We start from the raw sequence: 18,680 nt of genomic DNA on the forward strand, positions 1-18,680 counted from the left end.
CTTGACATACATGCTACAATATGTGCTCGTCTGTCAATATTCACTTGAAATACAGTAGTTGGAAACAATTTTTTTGGGGGGGTGGGGGGGGGCGGGGAATAATTTTTAAACATTTTTCAAACGAAAACATTTCGAGTAGACGTCAACTAAAACTATAAAATTAGTCTGTTTTCGTCAACAAAAACTAGATGAAGACAAACACAATTTGAGATCACTATAATATTACTAAGACTAATAAGTATTGTCGTCCAAAAGACTAAGACAAAAATTAAAATGGCTGCCAAAAACAACACTGACTAGTCAGTATACATTGATCTCATATTATTTTTGCCTAGTTCACTACTCAGCCACTGTACTAACCCAGGTGTGGTCTTCGCAGTTACCACTATTCTCCTCTAGATGGCGCTGTTAAGCCAAGTTTACCAACTCGCTTTGACATTTTTCGTCAGAGGACAAACAAATGGTAAAACCCACGTCCCCACTTGGCGTTTAACATGTTTTACTTTTGCTTTATGACGTATGAAGGCGCTTAATTGTCTTCAACAAAAACCTACGTTCTGTTTGAACGCCCCTGCTGCTTCATTCATTTTGAAAGGGATGACATCATAGTCGTTTGGCGGTGTTTAAAGTGGGAGGGTGAGAGGAGGAGGTGGAAGAAGAAGAGGAGGAGGAAAGTCGAGGGACACTCGCTCTTTTCCAACCCGCACGGCGACACCGTGACAGCGGCTAAATCTTCGGAAGGAAGCTCCCGAGTCTTGCCGGGAGGATGAACCGCCAATGGACGTCGCTGTCCAGGGCCCCCGAGTGAGACGAAGCATCATCGGCCCGGTGAGCTCATCGAGGTACTACTCTCACTCCTAGCTGATGCGTGATGTGCTTGTGCGGTGTCCTAAATGCCAAATAATTCAACACGTCTGCTTTTGTTACATCGTATTTACTGCCCTATTACATTAGCTAGTTGTGTAACTGGTAGTGCAGAAGAGGCTGAGCTTGTGTGTGTGTCTTAATGACTATTGACTGCATGTCCAGTGCAGTAATGACCCCACACAGACACACACAAAAGCTTAAAATTTCCCCTTTTGATTAATATGAAGGTTATATTACTTTTCATACTTTCTTTCCATATAGGAGACGAATATGTATCCATACTGCCATCCATCCATCCATCTTGTTTTGCACCAATGAAATTTCTTGGAGCACGACACCGATTCCGATAACCCGGCTGTTTGCCGATACTTTTCCGATACCGATTTATTTTCATCTGCCAAGACTTGAGTAGCAGCATCTCACTGTAGTTTCGTAGTAGTGCTTAATTAAACATGCCGATATAACTGGTGTTGCACCGATACCAATTTTTTGGGGCTCCCGATACCGATTCCGACTAGAGGTCGACCGATATGGGATTTTGCCGATACAGATCCAATTGCTGGTATCCAAAACCGATATTGTAAGCCGATATTTGTGGCTGATATACTTTTTTTTTCATCACGTAGATTATAAAAGACTTTTTTTGATTGCTTCAACAGCTTCAAATTTACAATGATAATCTGAGACTCAGGGGTCACGTTGACCGAATATTTTCCGTCGTTGACCGGTTTTTTAAAACGGTGACGGAAAAAAATGAAGTCCATCTGTCATTTTGACAGGTTGCAATTCACACCCCAGACCACAGGGTGGCGAGTGAGCATAATAAGCATATTAATTAGCTATTTTCTCTTGATGCATGACGTCGTTGGCCTTACTCGGAAAAATGTCAAGGCAACTGAGTGTCCGAAGTTTCTTCAAAAAGCCCCAAAACGACGATGGTGTTGATAAAAGAGGTGAAAAAAGAGGGACTGCACAAGCGGGCACAGAATTCAAGTCCATGCGCACCAGGAGGAAGGTGTGAGACTGCGTTCGGGCCACAGCAGGTGAACTGTTAATTTCATTGTTCCATATGTAGCCTACCTACTGGGGCCACAGTCAGCTGTTTTTGTCAGTGCGGAGAAAAAGTTACATATTCATCTGCTTGATGTGTGATGGCACGGTGTGGATTCTCTGTTAAGCTTGTTCGGACAGAATATTAATTAAAAATGAATGAAAACTAAATACTATTGAATATGTCATTATTATCAATTTAAAAATTTAAGTGATGGGTAAAAATAGATTATGACCGGAGTATTCTGTGCTGAACTCTTGAGGTCACCTTTGGTGGACGGCCACTCCTTGGGAGAGAAGCAACAGTTCCAAATTCTCTCCATTTGAAGACAAGTTTTCTGACTGTCAATTGATGAACATCCAGACTTTTAAAGATGGTTTTGGGTCCCTTCTTAGCTTTATATAAATCAACAATCCTTGATCGCAGGTCTTCAGAAAGCTCGTTTGACCAACCCATGACTAGGGTTGGGCATCGAGCATCGATGGGAATGATTCTAACACTCCAATGCTCCCGGAATCGTTCGAATTTTAAAATTTTGATTCCTTGTTTTGATGCCCTGACCGCCGAGTGGAAAAAAAATGCTCAAGTTTAAAGACTGATATTTATATACAAGTTATAATTAGCCCTGTGAGAAGTTCATTTAATTTCAAAAAACGTTGAGAAGTTATGACTTTAATATAAACTATGCAATTTTTTGGACGTTACATTTATTTATTTTTTTACCCTGCCTCTTAAAAGAATCAGAATCGGGAATCGTTCGGAACCGGAATCGAAACATGGAATCGGAATCATTGAATTTCAAACGATGCCCAACCCTACCCATGATGCACATCAGACAATGCTTCTCATCAAGACAATTCTTACCAGGTGTGTGTTTTATAATGGGCTGGGCAGCTTTAAACCTTTCATCAGTGATTGGGCATACACCTGACTTTGGTTTCAATTGCTTTAAGTCTCCTTAGGCAGAGGGTTCGCTTACTTATTTTTCCCCTTTCTGTCATTGTTTGCATCCTATCCTCATTAAAATATGAGAACCTATAAATATTTGCGTGGTTTTAGTTAAAGCAGACACTGTTTTTTCATCGGTGTGATTTGGAGAAAGGTCAGACCATATTTGATGTTGATTTTCTGCAGAAATGTGATAAATTTTAAAAGGTTCAGATTAGAGATGTCCCGATCGATCTGGTCCGATCATGTCATTTTCAAAGTATCGGAATCGGCAAAAAAATATCGAACATGCCTTTTTTTAATATATATATATATATATATATATATATGTTATAATTAAATTGTTTTCTAATTGTATTAAACGTTACAGACATAATATGTTAGACTCATCCAGAGTCTTTAGTTTAGGCTTAAGGTAGGGTTATCAAATTTATCCCGATAACGGCGGTAATTAATATTTGTAAAAATGTATCACGTTAAAATATTTAACGCAATTAATGCATGCGCTGCACGACCCACTCACACATTGTCGCGTTCAATCTGTAATGGCGCCGTTTTACCTATGTAGAGAGCTAAAAGGCAGCGTAAAATGAGTAGAGTGAATTTTGGCAGCTTTTGGAGCCTTTTTTTAATTGGCTAAAGCCTTCCAATCCCTCTCCCTACGATTAGAAATATCGTGGGAAGCAATGTGGGGTAGAAAGTCAGTAATTGATCTTTTTCTTAACACCATATGTTATTTCCCAACGCAGAGAATATATATCAATTGGTAGCACTATGCACAGTCATGATTGCACTTCCCATCATGCATTTGAGCAGAAGTTAAATGGCTGCAGTATCATTTACTGAAAGCTCAACAAATACACTAGATGGCAATATTTAGTCACAATATACAAAGTCACAAGTCTTTCTATTCGTGGATCCCTCTCACAGAAAGAATGTTAATAATGTAAATGCCATCTTGAGGATTTATTGTCATAATAAACAAATACAGTACTTATGTACTGTATGTTGAATGTATATATTCGTCCGAGTTTTATTCATTTTTTTCTTAATGCATTGCCAAAATGTATATGATCGGGAAAATTTATCGGGAATGATTGGAATTGAATCGGGAGCAAAAAAAAAAGCAATCGGACCGGGAAATATCGGGATCGGCAGATACTCAAACTAAAATGATCGGGATCGGATCGGGAGCAAAAAAACATGATCGGAACAACCCTAGTTCAGATACTTTTTCATACCACAGTATGAGTGGGAAACACATGAAATAATTATTTTTTGGCAATGAAAAGGTAGCAAAAGACTCAATAAAAACAACAAATAGTAAGTACTCGCCGCTTTTAACCGATGTGCGCATGTGTTGGACGTCTCGCCGCGTAGAAGGAATTGCAGAACACCGGTAGTGTTCGTCTAGTGACAGTGACAAACCACATCATCACCCTGAGCGTCCATTGCGCGCATAAAACATGGCGCCCTCCATATGTCAAAACGTACTAAATATGATAGATTTTTAAATCAATGGTAGTATTTTATGTGTTTTCTAATAACATATTTTAGTAAAACAGAACAATTGTGGCTTGTTAGAGCCTATAAGTCTTTAAGTCCGCAGTTCCCTTTAACAATGCGCTACTGCTAATGACAGTGAGGTGTTTCCTTTCAATGAAAATAAAACTCCATATTGTGTAGTACTGTAGGAGTTGCCCGCCTCATCTTCCTCTTGTAACATGACTCATTCAAATATCAGCATCACTGTTCGCCACGTTATGCAACTTAGAAGCTTTGTTCTATGAGGACTGAATGAAAGCGAGGATAAACATCCTTTAAAAAGATGATAAAAGTTTCCTTTCTACTGTCATTCCACTCCACGTTATTTGTAAAACCCCCTCGGGGGCTCTTAGCAGGACTTTTAAGACTGCGGTGGTGTGTCCTCATTCACGACTGATCACCAGTGATGAATGACATTGCGAGCGAATGTGTTTTTCAGTGAGTCGGAGCGGTCGGCAGCCATGGAGTTGAGAGTGGGAAACAAGTACCGCCTTGGGAGGAAGATAGGGAGCGGATCCTTTGGAGATATTTATCTCGGTAAGAGTGTCCCACTTTATTTATCACGAGCACCCGTTTAAACACGCAGTGATTAGATTTAGCGCTCCTCGTTAGGTTCCAACCTGGCCACGGGGGAGGAAGTGGCCATCAAGCTAGAATGCGTCAAGACCAAACACCCGCAGCTCCATATTGAGAGTAAATTCTACAAGATGATGCAAGGAGGAGGTGAGGCTCGTTAAGCTCGGTCAAGTGTTTACTAAGTGTACCAAGGTACTACTGTTTCTTTCGCGCAGTGGGTATTCCGTCCATTAAGTGGTGCGGAGCTGAGGGGGACTACAATGTGATGGTGATGGAGCTGCTGGGGCCCAGTTTGGAGGACCTGTTCAACTTCTGCTCCAGGAAGTTTAGCCTGAAAACTGTCCTGTTGCTGGCTGATCAAATGGTGAGTCATACAACATTACTTTCATAATAAAATTTGTTCTTCCTCTGGTCGAGACACATCGCCCCTCCAATGAGTTTCTCACTAGTCACTACCAAAAATTATAATCAAGTCAGAGTAGCGTTACTTCTAAATAATATTACGTAAAAATAGCCATCCAAAAATGTACTCAAGTACAAGTAAAAAAAGTGTAATGAGTCTGCAACATTGTAACTGCTAACAATGTTTGATTTAAAAAAAGTTCAAAGGAGCTGTCTGAGGCATTCAGAAAGAAGATTGTTGACATTTATGAGACTGGTAAGGGGATCTCAAAAGAATATCAAATTAGTGGAGGACATTAGTAACAACTGCCAACATGCTTAGGTCTGGCCAGGGCCTTTGAAAACTCTACAGCATCACTGACCCACCCCCATACTTCACAGTGGGTATGAGGTGCTTTTCAGCATGCGCATCTTTCGTGGCACGCCAGACCCACTTCGAGTGTTTGTTGCCAAAAAGCTCAATCTTTGTCTCATCTGACCAAAGCACATGGTCCCAGTTGAAGCCCCAATACCGCTTGGCGAACTCCAGACGTTTGCGTTTATGATTGTGAGTGAGGAAAGGTTTTCTCCGCGCATGCCTCCCAAACAGCTTGTTGGCGTGTAGACAGCACCTCATACCCACTGTGAAGTATGGGGGTGGGTCAGTGATGTTGTGGGGCTGTTTCGCTTCCAAAGGCCCTGGGAACCTTGTTAGGGTGCCTGGCATCATCAATGCTTTGAAATACCAGGACATTTTAATCAAAATCTGTTGCCCTCTGCCCGAAAGCTGAAGATGGGTCGTCACTGGGTCTTTCAGAAAGACAATGACCCTAAACATATGGCCAAATCTACACAGAAATGGTTCGCTAGACACAAAATCAAGCTCCTCCTATGGCCATCTCAGTCCCCAGACCTCAACCCCATTGAAAACCTGTGGGGTGAGCTGAAGAGGAGAGTACAGAGGAGAGGACCCAGGTCTCTGGATGATTTAGAGCAGACATGTCCAAAGTCCGGCCCGGGGGCCAAATGCGGCCCGTGGTCAAATTTCATCCGGCCCCCAGCCTCTGTCATAAAATCAATAACATCTGGCCCGCACACAGACTTAATAAATGGGTCAGCAGTACTGCCACCAGCATATGAAGTAGCTTACACACTAAATGCTGCTCCTCATTTACCCACTAAAAGGCAGCAGCACTCTAAGCAACATTACATCGTGTGTATCTTTTCTCCCAATTTTCTAAAATGGCGACAATCAACAAAAAAAGTTGACTCCGATAGGCCGACGCTTCAAGGATAGGTGGAAATTGGACTATTTCTTCACTAGAATACGCAACAAACTGTGTTTGCCTCATTTGCAAAGAGACAGTCGCTGTTTTTAAAGAGTTCAATGTGAGGCGATATTACCAAACAAGACACGCTGATATGTATGACAAGATTTCAGGGAGGATACGCAGCGAGAAATTTAAGCAACTTGAAGATAGTTTAATTTCACAGCAGCAGGGATATTTCGCATGAGCCCGAGAGTTGAAAGAGAACGCCACAAGGCTAGTTGCAAGATTGTTGAAATTGTTAATTTAAAAAAATAATGAAGCAAATGTGACACATAGAAAGGCTTGCTAAAATTTGCTTACATTGTTCTACGTAAAGGTCATCGGCCCCCCACATTTTTAACACACCAAATCTGGTCCCCTTTCCAAAAAGTTTGGACACCCCTGATTTAGAGAGATTCTGCAAAGAGGAATGGCTGAAGATCCCTCTTTGTCTTTTCCCATCTTGTGAAACATTATAGAAGATTAGGGGCTGTTTTGTTGGCAAAAGAGGTTGTATAAAGTATTAACACCAGGGGTGCTAATAATTGTGACACACATTGTTTGATGTCAAATAATTATTTCTTTATGTGGGATTTTTTCCCCATTGAATGAATGCACTTGTATTAAAGGTTGGATTTTTCACTTTTTTTCCATTAAAGGGGAACTTTGAAGTAAGGTTGGCCAACCATGTTTTTGACTGATTTTTGAATAATATCAATGGCTAAATAATTATAAGCATATTTTCATTATTTTTTTTAACGCAACCCTTCCAGATTCTTTGTTTAACCCATAGCAACGCCCTTGACAACGAAAATGCTTTTCTTCGGCAATCTTCGGAAATTACGTCACACCTAGACGTGCGAGGGGAGTCCACCATAGAACAGTATTGTTTGTTGCATTGCTTCTCGGTAAGATGCCACAGCGGTGTGTGGCGATGTTTTGTTCTCGCTCAAACGAAAATTTGTATGAGTGGCCAAAGGATAGCAGGGCACGTAAATGGACATCTTTCGTTCGCACGAAGCGAATGAATTTCACGCCATCATCGAGTAGTGTTCTCTGCTGCAAACACTTCGAAGATGCCTGCTTCCTTAACCGGTCTGCTTATGATCAAGGATTTGCCAAAAAGTAAGTGTGATTTTTGGATAGATGACTGATGACTTTGTCAAAGCAAAGCTGCCTACTGTTGTGGAATTGAACAGTATAAGCTAGCGACGTTACCCGAAAGTTAACTCGTGGCAATCCCCGATCATAGTTGTTGTTGCGTTCGCTAGGTTAAGCGTGTTTAAATTGTGCGTCATCTACGATCGTGTCCGAAAGGGTTAATCCACTGTCAATCGGGAAACGGGTGTGGATGTGCATATAAACGGGTCGGCGTCGCGGTAATAGGCTTCTAGTTTGTGTTTTATGAGAGCCGCTGACAGCTGACAAATAGCATGTTGGTTTAGTGTAGCCATTGAGTCAATCTCGCAGCGAATCAGCGAGCGCGCAGGTCACGCAGTGAATCATGGGAAATGTAGTCTGGGGACAACACTGACGTGGTGCTTTGTAATCTGTTCGCTTGTGTGAAAAAACTACATTTCCTCACGCCATTAGACGCCAATTCCTGCCGAGAGCTGTGTTCTAACTTTTCCATAAGAGCTGCTCCATGTGTTAATAAAGAGACAAGGTTGTCAGCGCGTCGTGTGTTCGATACATTTGTACAAAAAAAGCTCATAACAAGACACTATGCACAATCCGTTTAAGAGACGCTGGAGTGGGAGGCGAGGAGGAGATCGGCGAGAAGCAAAACTTCGCGGTCGAATGTGGCGGCAGTCCGCTATTATATTGTTTTCTTATTTTTGCCACAATAAAGTGGAGAAAGCCATCGAAGACTCATCTCCTTCTTTCCCCCCCAACGTTTTTATATTATTATTTTATATGCACGAGAGCTGCCGGATCTGCCAAAATGAACATGAGGTCTGATTATTTATTTTTTTTAACAATGTCATCAGATAGACAAAAACATAAAATTATGTGCAAATGCCTGCATCTTCAAATCATAAAAATAATAACAGCCTATATCTTACCACTGTTGTAATCTCGATGGGTCTTGTATCCATTCCATGTCAGGTAGTCTAGGCACAATGTTTGCATTCTGATTAGCGTCTGGCTAATACATGTTAGATCCAACATAAAATTCCAAGCGTCTCCTCTTCCTCCAACTCTTCAAAAACTTGGATCTCCTCCCTTGCGCTCGGTCTATCGCTTATATCGCTGTTTGAATCATAGTTTGAAGGGCTTTTTATGGCGGCAGTATAAGTTTGAAGGGCTTTGTATGGCGGCAGTATGTATGGAGCTGCCAACGCTGTTCCCGGTGTGACGTATCACTTCCGGGTTCGTCCCCTTTCAGGCTCGAACTTCGGAAACGCGATTATTTTGTCAAATGTACAACATATAAATTATTTTTTCATGCTTTATTTGGTGGACAATGTTTAATTACTTTACTTGTGACCCTATTTGGCATGTGAATAAATTAGTTCACACTACAGCTTTAAGGTCCCATATTTAGAAAAATAATATATTAGAAGCTAAAAAACACATAATTATCATAAATCCAATAATTATGGAGGGCACTGTATTAGGTTGTAGGGTGTCCTAACCTTTTCCTCAGTTAGAATATGTATTTTTGTTGATATATTTCGTTTAATGAACATTACTTAATAAAGAACTGAATATTTAATGGGGTGTCATAATTTTTCACATGACTATATGAACTGTTATTGTACTGCACTAACCTGTTACATGACCATATTAGGCCAAAAAGATGACACATAAATCCTCAAATTCAAACCAGAACAACACTAATAAACATCAACCGTACAAAGACCTTGAGTGCTCTCTAGTGGAGAATAAAAACATTGTTACCTCCGATTAGTATAACGGAGTCATGTTGTTATTGTTGGGACGTCTCATTGGTGTAACAGGTAGCGCTACTGTCGGCATATCTGGCAAAAAAAAGTTGATATGTAGAATAAAGAGGAAAAATGTCACAACTAGTGTAGCGTAGGATTAGCATTTCTTCCTTATAAATCTACTCAGATAAAAGTATTGCGTGCTAAAACTAGTATAAGAAGTAAATTTTCCTCAAAAAGTAACAGTAAATGTAACACATTACTGGGTATCAGATTTTGTATCGGGAACCAAAAAATGTTATTGATGCAACACTAGCGGTTAGCACACCTTACACTTCCAAAGTTGCGAAATTTTCCTGTGCTTTTCACTACTAGATCAGCAGGATCGAATACATCCACCTGAAGAACTTCATTCACAGAGACGTGAAACCCGACAACTTCCTGATGGGACTCGGCAAAAAGGGCAACCTCGTCTATATCATAGACTTTGGCCTGGCCAAGAAATACCGCGACGCCCGAACGCACCAGCACATCCCTTACCGAGAGAACAAAAATCTCACTGGCACCGCCCGTTACGCCTCCATCAACACCCACCTGGGAATCGGTGAGTGACGGCTTTCTCTGAAAACAATATTAAAATCGCTCGTCCAGATAATATAAATTCTTATATTTGTTATATTAGCATAACGAAGAAGGCACTACGTAATCCTATGTCATGGAATATTGTTTTTTTTCCCTCTGTAGAACAATCGAGGCGAGACGACCTGGAGTCTCTGGGCTACGTCCTCATGTACTTCAACCTGGGCTCGCTGCCGTGGCAGGGCCTCAAAGCCGCCACAAAGAGGCAAAAGTACGAACGCATTAGCGAGAAGAAAATGTCGACTCCCATTGAGGTGCTTTGCAAGGGCTACCCCTGTGAGTACTTCCTAAAAGGGATTGAATGAACTCAGTGGCTGAAATTACTACCATGAAGTTGCAATCAGGGGTGGAAACCTAAGGGTAGCTCACGATACGATACAAATTGCGATACAAGGCTAACGATAACGAGGACCACACGATATGACGATACAACAGTTATCGATACACGGGTCAGGAAATCATTCTACAACATGGTACCCACGGGTTACTAAAAGTATTAAAAAAGCATTGAATTTAGTTTTCCATTATTAAAGGTATTAAAAGTATTAAATTAGCTGTTGTAAGTCTGGAATTTTTTCACTGTGGTCTTAATTTTCAAGAACATCTCAGTGCAACCTAAATTATATCCGTGACGAAGTTGTTTTTTTTAAAAATCCATAACGAAGATGATGCATAGAATTTTTACGATGCACTGCACTACAAATCGAAATGCAACTCGTGCGTGCCAAACCACCACAACCGGCAAAACGGAGAATCCATCCACCTCTGCATCGGGAATGCGTCCGTTTGTCGGTGGAACGAAAACCCTGCAGGCAGAAGTATTGTGGACTCTGAACACCAAAACAGACCACCATTCATATACTTCAAATGAGTCCATTGGTGATCCGTTTTGGATATTACGTCGTTTTTTGTCGGCATCGGCTGTCACAATGTTGGTCATATTGCGTTTTGTTCCAGAGGGAGCGTTCCCGATGTCGTAAGTGTCTTTTGTAACGAATTTTCAGTTGGCAGGAAAAAAACCGTACATTTTCTTAATGTTTAAATAGTCTACATATTTTTATGATCATTATAAATGCATTTACGCAATGAAATAACGCTGGAAAAGTTTGTTATACATAATGTTGGTCAAATTGTGTTTTTTTTTCTGGAGGGAGCATTCCCGACTTTGTAACTGCAGCCAATTTAAGCTCATCAAGATTTTGAGATAGAGGTAAAATCGGGCCTAAAAAATCCAGCCCATCCCGACCTGGTCCGCGGGTATTAAAGCGCGACCCGCGTTTTGTGTGATAACATTTGTGACGATGTCTGCATAAAAGCCTGTCTTTTGTAACGAATTCTCATTTGGCAGAAAAAAAACGCACATTTTCTTAATGTTTAAATAGACTACATATTTTTATGATCATTATAAGTTTATTTACACAACGAAATAACGCTGGAAAAGTTTGTTAAATATAAATGCGGTTTTGCGGACTCGCAGAGGGGAAGATTAAAAAGGGCGTATAGGCACGCTCTGGCTCTGCAATGACCATACAGCACCTCCTTTTTTTTTAATCCAAATTATTTATTTTATAACAAGTATTCCTTAGTTTATCATTCATACATTATTTCAAAAAGTTAGCGAGAAAGAAACCTGGCCCCGCCCGACGTAATAATTGACATTTTGGTTTTGGTCATGTTTTCAGTTAATGTACCGTAATTTTCGGACTTTTAGCCGCAACTTTTTTCCCCTCTTTTTGAATCCTGTGTCTTATAATCCAGTGTGGCTTATTTGCTGATTTATTTGGGTTAGTATGTAAAGCTTTATTTGACAGTGGCTCATAAGACTCCAATGACTAGTTTCTTTGAAAAGCTTTTCCTGGTTCCCTGTTTTCCAGCTGTGTTCTCCACCTACCTGAATCTGTGTCGCTCCCTGCGTTTCGACGACAAGCCGGACTATTCGTATCTGAGGCAACTCTTCAGGAACCTTTTCCATAGACAGGGCTTCTCTTACGACTACGTCTTTGACTGGAGCATGCTCAAATTTGTGAGTCTGACCCTCTATGCCTTTAAGTGCCTTAAAAAGATGTCAAATTCAACCTAAGATGCTGTTGTAGGGGGCCAGCAGGACGGCGGAAGATGGAGACAAAGAACGGAAGGAGGATAAGGATGAAGAAGAGCGAGCGGGAGAAGGTCAAAGAGTCGCCGGGGGTCGGGCTTTGCCGTCCGGACCCAAACCGTCGGCGGCGAATCGGGTCAAGAACGAAGCGGACGTCATTCCGTCGAAAGTGATCACGCGCGGCGTCCAGCCGTCAGGTTAGGATAGTGGCGAGCCTCGCTATTAGCAAGCGGATCTCGAAAACATATAAGGTGGCGAGAGGGGGCAGCAACTTTTTTGAGGTCAGCAAATAATTCAAGACGGTATAATATATTGATTCTTTGGACATTGATACAAATTTCTGCGATGATTCAGTTCAAAGGCCTTCGATTGATTTAATATAAATTGATGACGCACAGTTACATATATACTATAGACCCTACTCACGTGACGTCACAGCCACGCCCCCGCGCCATGTTGTCCGTATACTCGTCATGTTAATGCATTAGCGCTTCGTAAATTCCCCCAATTTGGTGTGTTTTTCTGCTCGTTAACATTAATAATCAAAATGGTGAAGTCGTGCAATTCGACGGGAAAACTGGGCTCCAAGCGACTACCACAGATTATGTAGTAGTCATTTTATATCTGGTAAGATGCATTTAATATATATTTAGAGGGTTTTGGGCTGACAACTACAATTAAGATCATTGCTAGGCTAATCGCCGACAACATACAGTTTCAAATTCAAGATGCTTATTTGTTCCACCATCTTTATTTTTTGAATAATATTTAACTGGTAACAAGTGAAAGAAGCTGGCCTCGTCTACAGATCATCGGTTAAACAGGGGTGTCCAAACTTTTTGCAAAGGGGGCCTGATTTGGTGTGGTAAAAATGTGGGGGGCTACCTGGGCTGATTTACGTAGAACAATACATTTAAAGAAATGTTAGCTAGCCCTTCTGTGTGTCACATTTGCTTTATTATTATTTTTTTTAATACATAATTTCAACAGTCTCGTCTTTGTGGCGTTCTCTTTTGACACTCGGGCTCTTACGAAATACTGCTGCTGTGCTAGCTTCAAGTTGCTATAATTTCTCGCTGCGTATCTTTCCTGTAATGTTGTCGTACATGTCAGCGTGTCTTGTTATTATCGCGTGACATCGAACTCCTTGAAAACCGCGACTGTCTCTTTGCAAATGAGGCAGACAGTTGTTGCGTGTTTTATTGAAGAAATAGTCCAATATCCACCTATCCTTGAAGCGTTGGCCATCGCAGTCAACTTTTTTCTTTTTTTGATTGTCGCCATTTTAGAAATCGCACAGGGTAATGTTGCTTAGAGTGCTGCTCTTAATGTTTTTCAAAGTTTTGTGAGAATAGGCTGAGTTTCTGTGGAAAAGATAGTTGTAGATATCAGGGTAGCAGATGTCAGGCAGAGAGGGCGAAGACAGCGGGTCGAAAAATATCGATTTAGGCATCAAATATGGATCTGGCGAATGGATAGACTGAAGCTTTTCCACATAACGCCTTTTATGCAACGCATCCAATGAGTTTACAGCGTCTGAAAGCACTGGGGCTTTCCTTGAATTGCTCTATAAACTGAACGACTAATTGAAACCATTGAGAATAGGGCTAAACAGAGACGGACAATATGGCGGCCGGATACAGCGACACGTCATTCTGTGACGTCGGTGAGTAGGGTCTATAGTGGAGTTTGGAGTGTGACTGACTGAGATTATGGACAGGTGTCTTTTATACCGATAATGAGTTAAAACAGGTGTCATTAATACAAGTAACGTGTGGAGCCTCGTCAGACCTCGTTAGAAGAGGTTACATCTCTTTGACAGCCAGAAATCTTGCTTGTTTGTAGGTGACCAAATACTTATTTTCCACTCTAATTTGGAAATAAATTCTTTAAAAATCAAACAATGTGATTCTCAGTTTTTTTTTCCCACATTCTGTCTCTCATGGTTGAGGTTTACCCATGTTGACAATTAGAGGCCACGCTAATCTTTTCAAGTAGGAGAACTTGCTTACTCATATATAGTATGTATTACACTTTTTTATATTATTATTATTACTATAAGGATCCTCACTGACACCACTTCATAATTGCTGGCTGGAAATGTCAAATGTAAGTTTTCATAGTGCCAACTGGGAGGGCAAGCCTACCTTTTAGGGTGGCAGTTGCCCCCCATGCCAGACTGATGGATCCGCCTCTGCTCGCTAGTTAACTTATTTTTTTCCTCCATTAACTGATTTTTTTTCTACACACAGGGAACCGCTCCCCTCAGGCGGGTCGAGCAGAACGGGTGGAACGAGAGCGCAAAGTGGCCATGAGGCTTCACCGGGGCGCCCCCGCCAACTTGTCCTCCGGCGATCTTTCCACACGCATCGACCAATCGCGCATCACGACGTCGCAGGTAGCGTGAGTCGTTTAGTGACTGAACCGAAGCTTAGAAAATGAAATGCATTTACAACTCTTTATCATGTGCAGGTCAGTGTGCCATTTGAACATTTAGCAAAGTGACTTCTTCCTGACTGGACTTCTGCTCAGAGGCAGGTATGTCTGAATCGCAGATATTGGTGTTAGTGTCTCAGTAAATTCATCACGCACTGGTTAAAGCGGGAAGTTCAGAATTTATGACATTAGGCTTAATCTTCATGTCAGCCGGGGTTTAATTTGTCGGTGGAGTTGATTTCAACAAATTAAGTGCAGTTTGTCAGATATTTGTTTGTTTCAGGGTTCCGGGGTGGCTAAGCTAGCGTGAGTCAATGGTCCCGTCTTAGCCTGTCAACAAAAAAAAACAATATTAACAGATCTAACATTGTCAAATAAATTCAAAAGGGCGGCCTGAACAATGTCACGCCAAACTGCCGTCATTCATTTTATTTGGCAGGACTACAGTGGTGCAAATAAGTGTTTAGTCAACCACTAATTGTGTAAGTTCTCCCACTTGAAAATATTAGAGAGGCCTGTAATTGTCAACATGGGGAAAACTCAACCATGAGAGACAGAATGTGGAGAAAAAAAAACAGAAAATCACATTGTTTGATTTTTAAAGAATTTATTTGCAAATCATGGTGGAAAATAAGTATTTGGTCAATACCAAAAGTTCATCTCAATACTTTGTTATGTACCCTTTGTTGGCAATAACGGAGGCCAAACGTTTTCTGTAAATCTTCACAAGCTTTTCACACACTGTTGCTGCTATTTTGGCCCATTCCTCCATGCAGATCTCCTCTAGAGCAGTGATGTTTTGGGGCTGTCGTTGGGCAACACGACTTTCAACTCCCTCCACAGATTTTCTACGGGGTTCAGATCTGGTGACTGGCTAGGCCACTCCAGGACCTTGAAATGCTTCTTACGAAGCCACTCCTTTGTTGCCCTGGCTGTGTGTTTGGGATCATTGTCATGCTGAAAGACCCAGCCACGTCTCATCTCCAATGCCCTTGCTGATGGAAGGAGATTTTCACTCAAAATCTCTCGATACATGGCCCCATTTATTCTTTCCTTTACACAGATCAGTCGTCCTGGTCCCTTTGCAGAAAAACAGCCCCAAAGTATGATGTTTCCACCCCTATGCTTCACAGTGGGTATGGTGTTCTTCGGATGCAATTGAGTATTCTTTCTCCTCCAAACACGAAAACCTGTGTTTCTACCAAAAAGTTCTATTTTGGTTTCATCTGACCATAACACATTCTCCTTGTCCTCTTCTGGATCATCGAAATGCTCTCTAGCAAACTGCAGACAGGCCTGGACGTGTACTGGCTTCAGCAGGGGGACACGTCTGGCAGTGCAGGATTTGAGTCCCTGGCGGCTCACTGTGTTACTGATAATTAGCCTTTGTTACTGTGGTCCCAGCTCTCTGTAGGTCATTCACTAGGTCCCCCAGTGTGGTTCTGGGATTTTTGCTCACCGTTCTTGTTATCATTTTGACGCCACGGGATGAATTCTTGAATGGAGCCCCAGATCGAGGGAGATTATCAGTGGCCTTGTATGAAGATGTCCCGATCGATCGGGTCCAATCACATCATTTTCAAAGTATCGGAATCGGCAAAAAAATATCGGACATGCCTTTTTTTAATATATACATATTTTTTAATTAAATCGTTTTCTAATTGTATTTAACGTTACAGACAAAATGTCTTACACTCTTCCAGAGTCTTTAGTTTTGGCTTAAAGTAGGGCTATCAAATTTATCGCGTTAACGGGGGTAATTGTTTATTTTAAATTAATCACGTTAAAATATATAACGCAATTAACGAATGCGCTGCACGACCTACTCACGCATTGTCGCGTTCAATCTAAAAGGCAGGGTAAAATGAGTAGAGTGATTTTGGCAGTCTTTGGAGCCTTTTTTTAATTGGATAAAGCCTAACAATCCCTCTCTCAACAATTAGAAATATTGTGGGAAGCAATGTGGGGAAGCAAGGTAGTAGTTGATCTTTTTCTTAAGACCCTATCTTATTTCCCAACGCAGAGAAGATAAATCAGTTGGTGCCACTACGCAAAGTCATGGTTGCACTTCCCATCATGCATTTGGGCAGAACAGTTAAATGGCTACAATATCATTTACTGAAAGCTCAACAAATACACTAGATGGCAATATTTAGTCACAATATACAAAGTCACATTTATCCTTTAAGAATTACAAGTCTTTCTATCCGTGAATCCCTCTCACAGAAAGAATATTAATAATGTAAATGCCATCTTGAGGATTTGTCATAATAAACAAATACAGTACTTATGTACTGTATGTTGAATGTATATATTCGTCCGAGTTTTATTCATTTTTTATCTTAATGAATTGCCAAAATGTATATGATCGGGAAAAATTATCGGGAATGATTGGAATTGAATCGGGAGCAAAAAAAAGCAATCGGATCGGGAAATATCGTGATCGGCAGATACTCAAACTAAAACGATCGAGATCGGATCGGGAACAAAAAAACATGATCGGAACGACCCTAGCTCTTGTTTGTGTTCTATTTTCTAATAATTGCTCCCACAGTTGATTTCTTTACACCAAGCGTTTTACCTATTGCAGATTCAGTCTTCCCAGCCTGGTGCAGGTCTACAATTTTGTCTCTGGTGTCCTTCGACAGCTCTTTGGTCTTGGCCATAGTGCAGTTTGAAGTGTGACTGACTAAGGTTGTGGACAGGTTTCTTTTATACCGATAATGAGTTAAAAAAAAAAGTGCCATTAATATAGGTAACGAGTGGAGAGTGGAGAAGTTAGACCTCTTTGACAGCCAGAAATCTTGCTTGTTTGTAGGTGACCAAATACTTATTTCCGCTCTAATTTGGAAATAAATTCTTTAAAAATCAAATAATGTGATTCTCTGTTTTTTTTTCTCCACATTCTGTCTCTCATGGTTGAGGTTTACCCATGTAGACAATTACAGGCCTCTCCAATCTTTTCAAGTAGGAGAACTTGCACAATTGGTGGTTGACTAAATACTTATTTGCCCCACATATCTTCAACAATACTAATTTGTGCCACTTAATTCACATGACCTATATTAATAGTTTAAAAAGTTTTGTCCATCACTTATCCAGGAACCCCTCGACTTTCAAAATGATGAATGAAAGCATGAGTGAAGAAGGATGCGTTGCAGATGCCTCAACAGGGAGGTCAGTGGTGTCCAGAAGGAGCCAAAGTAACGCTTCAATGATGGAAACCAGTGGGCCACAATTAAAAAAAAAAACTTCAACAGTACTGGTGTGCAGTTTGGATGCATAACCGCGAATCTCGTCGATTCCAAAGGCTTAACTCACAAAAAAAAAAAACACATCCGATTGCACAAACTTTCAGGTTTCTGTGGTTTACAGTTGTCATAAACTACAATGTAACGCTAATGTTAAGGAGTTAAACATGCTGCATATTGACGTCTTTCGTATAAAAATATTAACGACCAGCGTGGCGGTGACGACATATACCATTTGTGTGTTTAGGCCGTTTCTTAGAAATAGTCTAAAAAATGTCTGTCTGTCCTGATTGTACGGTAGTTTTCCATCGCGCTGCTTTGCCTCTCAATTGAAAAATTGACATGAAATGTACTAAAAGAGAGTCCTCTTGGAGTGGACAATGTGAAAAGAGAATGAAGAGTGAATGCTACGACTCCTTGTTTTAAGGTGTCATTTGAACAATCTTGCTAATGTACTGTACTGTATATGTTTTTTTTTTTTTTTTTGTACATACAGTAAGTTTTGTTTCGGCAAAATGTAAATGACATTAGAATGTACCAGATACTTATAAAGTCAAACACAAATTATCTTATAAAGGCTGATGTCCTCATCTACTGTGTCCTGTGCTTGTTTTCATTCTGTAATATTTGCATAATTTTAAAATTGGTAAGAAAAAAAATGGAAATGCTTACCTGAAATGTTCCCTCGAA

General features: G+C 40.8%; 1 protein-coding gene across 4 annotated transcripts; it reads left to right on the forward strand.

The window, feature by feature from the left end:
• The first annotated feature begins 459 nt into the window (after positions 1–459).
• csnk1e (casein kinase 1, epsilon) lies at positions 460–18,595 on the forward strand. 4 transcript variants are annotated; one of them, XM_057826669.1, is made up of 11 exons: positions 460–842; positions 4,851–4,948; positions 5,024–5,134; positions 5,203–5,351; positions 9,945–10,173; positions 10,314–10,484; positions 12,083–12,231; positions 12,302–12,500; positions 14,556–14,701; positions 14,776–14,841; positions 17,842–18,595. In XM_057826669.1, the coding sequence occupies exons 1-10, from the start codon at positions 778–780 to the stop codon at positions 14,806–14,808; spliced, it is 1,350 nt and encodes a 449-aa protein (XP_057682652.1). In that variant the 5' UTR covers positions 460–777; the 3' UTR covers positions 14,809–14,841; positions 17,842–18,595. The 4 variants fall into 4 exon arrangements, with proteins under 4 accessions (XP_057682652.1, XP_057682653.1, XP_057682655.1 ...); XM_057826670.1 differs by having other exon boundaries at positions 14,776–14,837; XM_057826672.1 differs by having other exon boundaries at positions 460–828.
• Positions 18,596–18,680: the final 85 nt, after the last annotated feature.

The sequence above is a fragment of the Corythoichthys intestinalis genome, chromosome 21, assembly GCF_030265065.1.
Source record: "Corythoichthys intestinalis isolate RoL2023-P3 chromosome 21, ASM3026506v1, whole genome shotgun sequence".
In the NCBI taxonomy this organism is placed as follows: Eukaryota; Metazoa; Chordata; class Actinopteri; order Syngnathiformes; family Syngnathidae; genus Corythoichthys; species Corythoichthys intestinalis.

What these genes read in the sequence shown, in the direction of transcription:
- csnk1e (XM_057826669.1), top strand. Translation starts at nt 778, where the DNA reads ATGGACGTCGCTGTCCAGGGCCCCCGAGTGAGACGAAGCATCATCGGC. An exon ending in GGCCCGGTGAGCTCATCGAG is followed by an intron (nt 843 to 4,850) that starts GTACTACTCTCA and finishes TGTGTTTTTCAG; the next exon opens with TGAGTCGGAGCGGTCGGCAG. An exon ending in CAAGATGATGCAAGGAGGAG is followed by an intron (nt 5,135 to 5,202) that starts GTGAGGCTCGTT and finishes TCTTTCGCGCAG; the next exon opens with TGGGTATTCCGTCCATTAAG.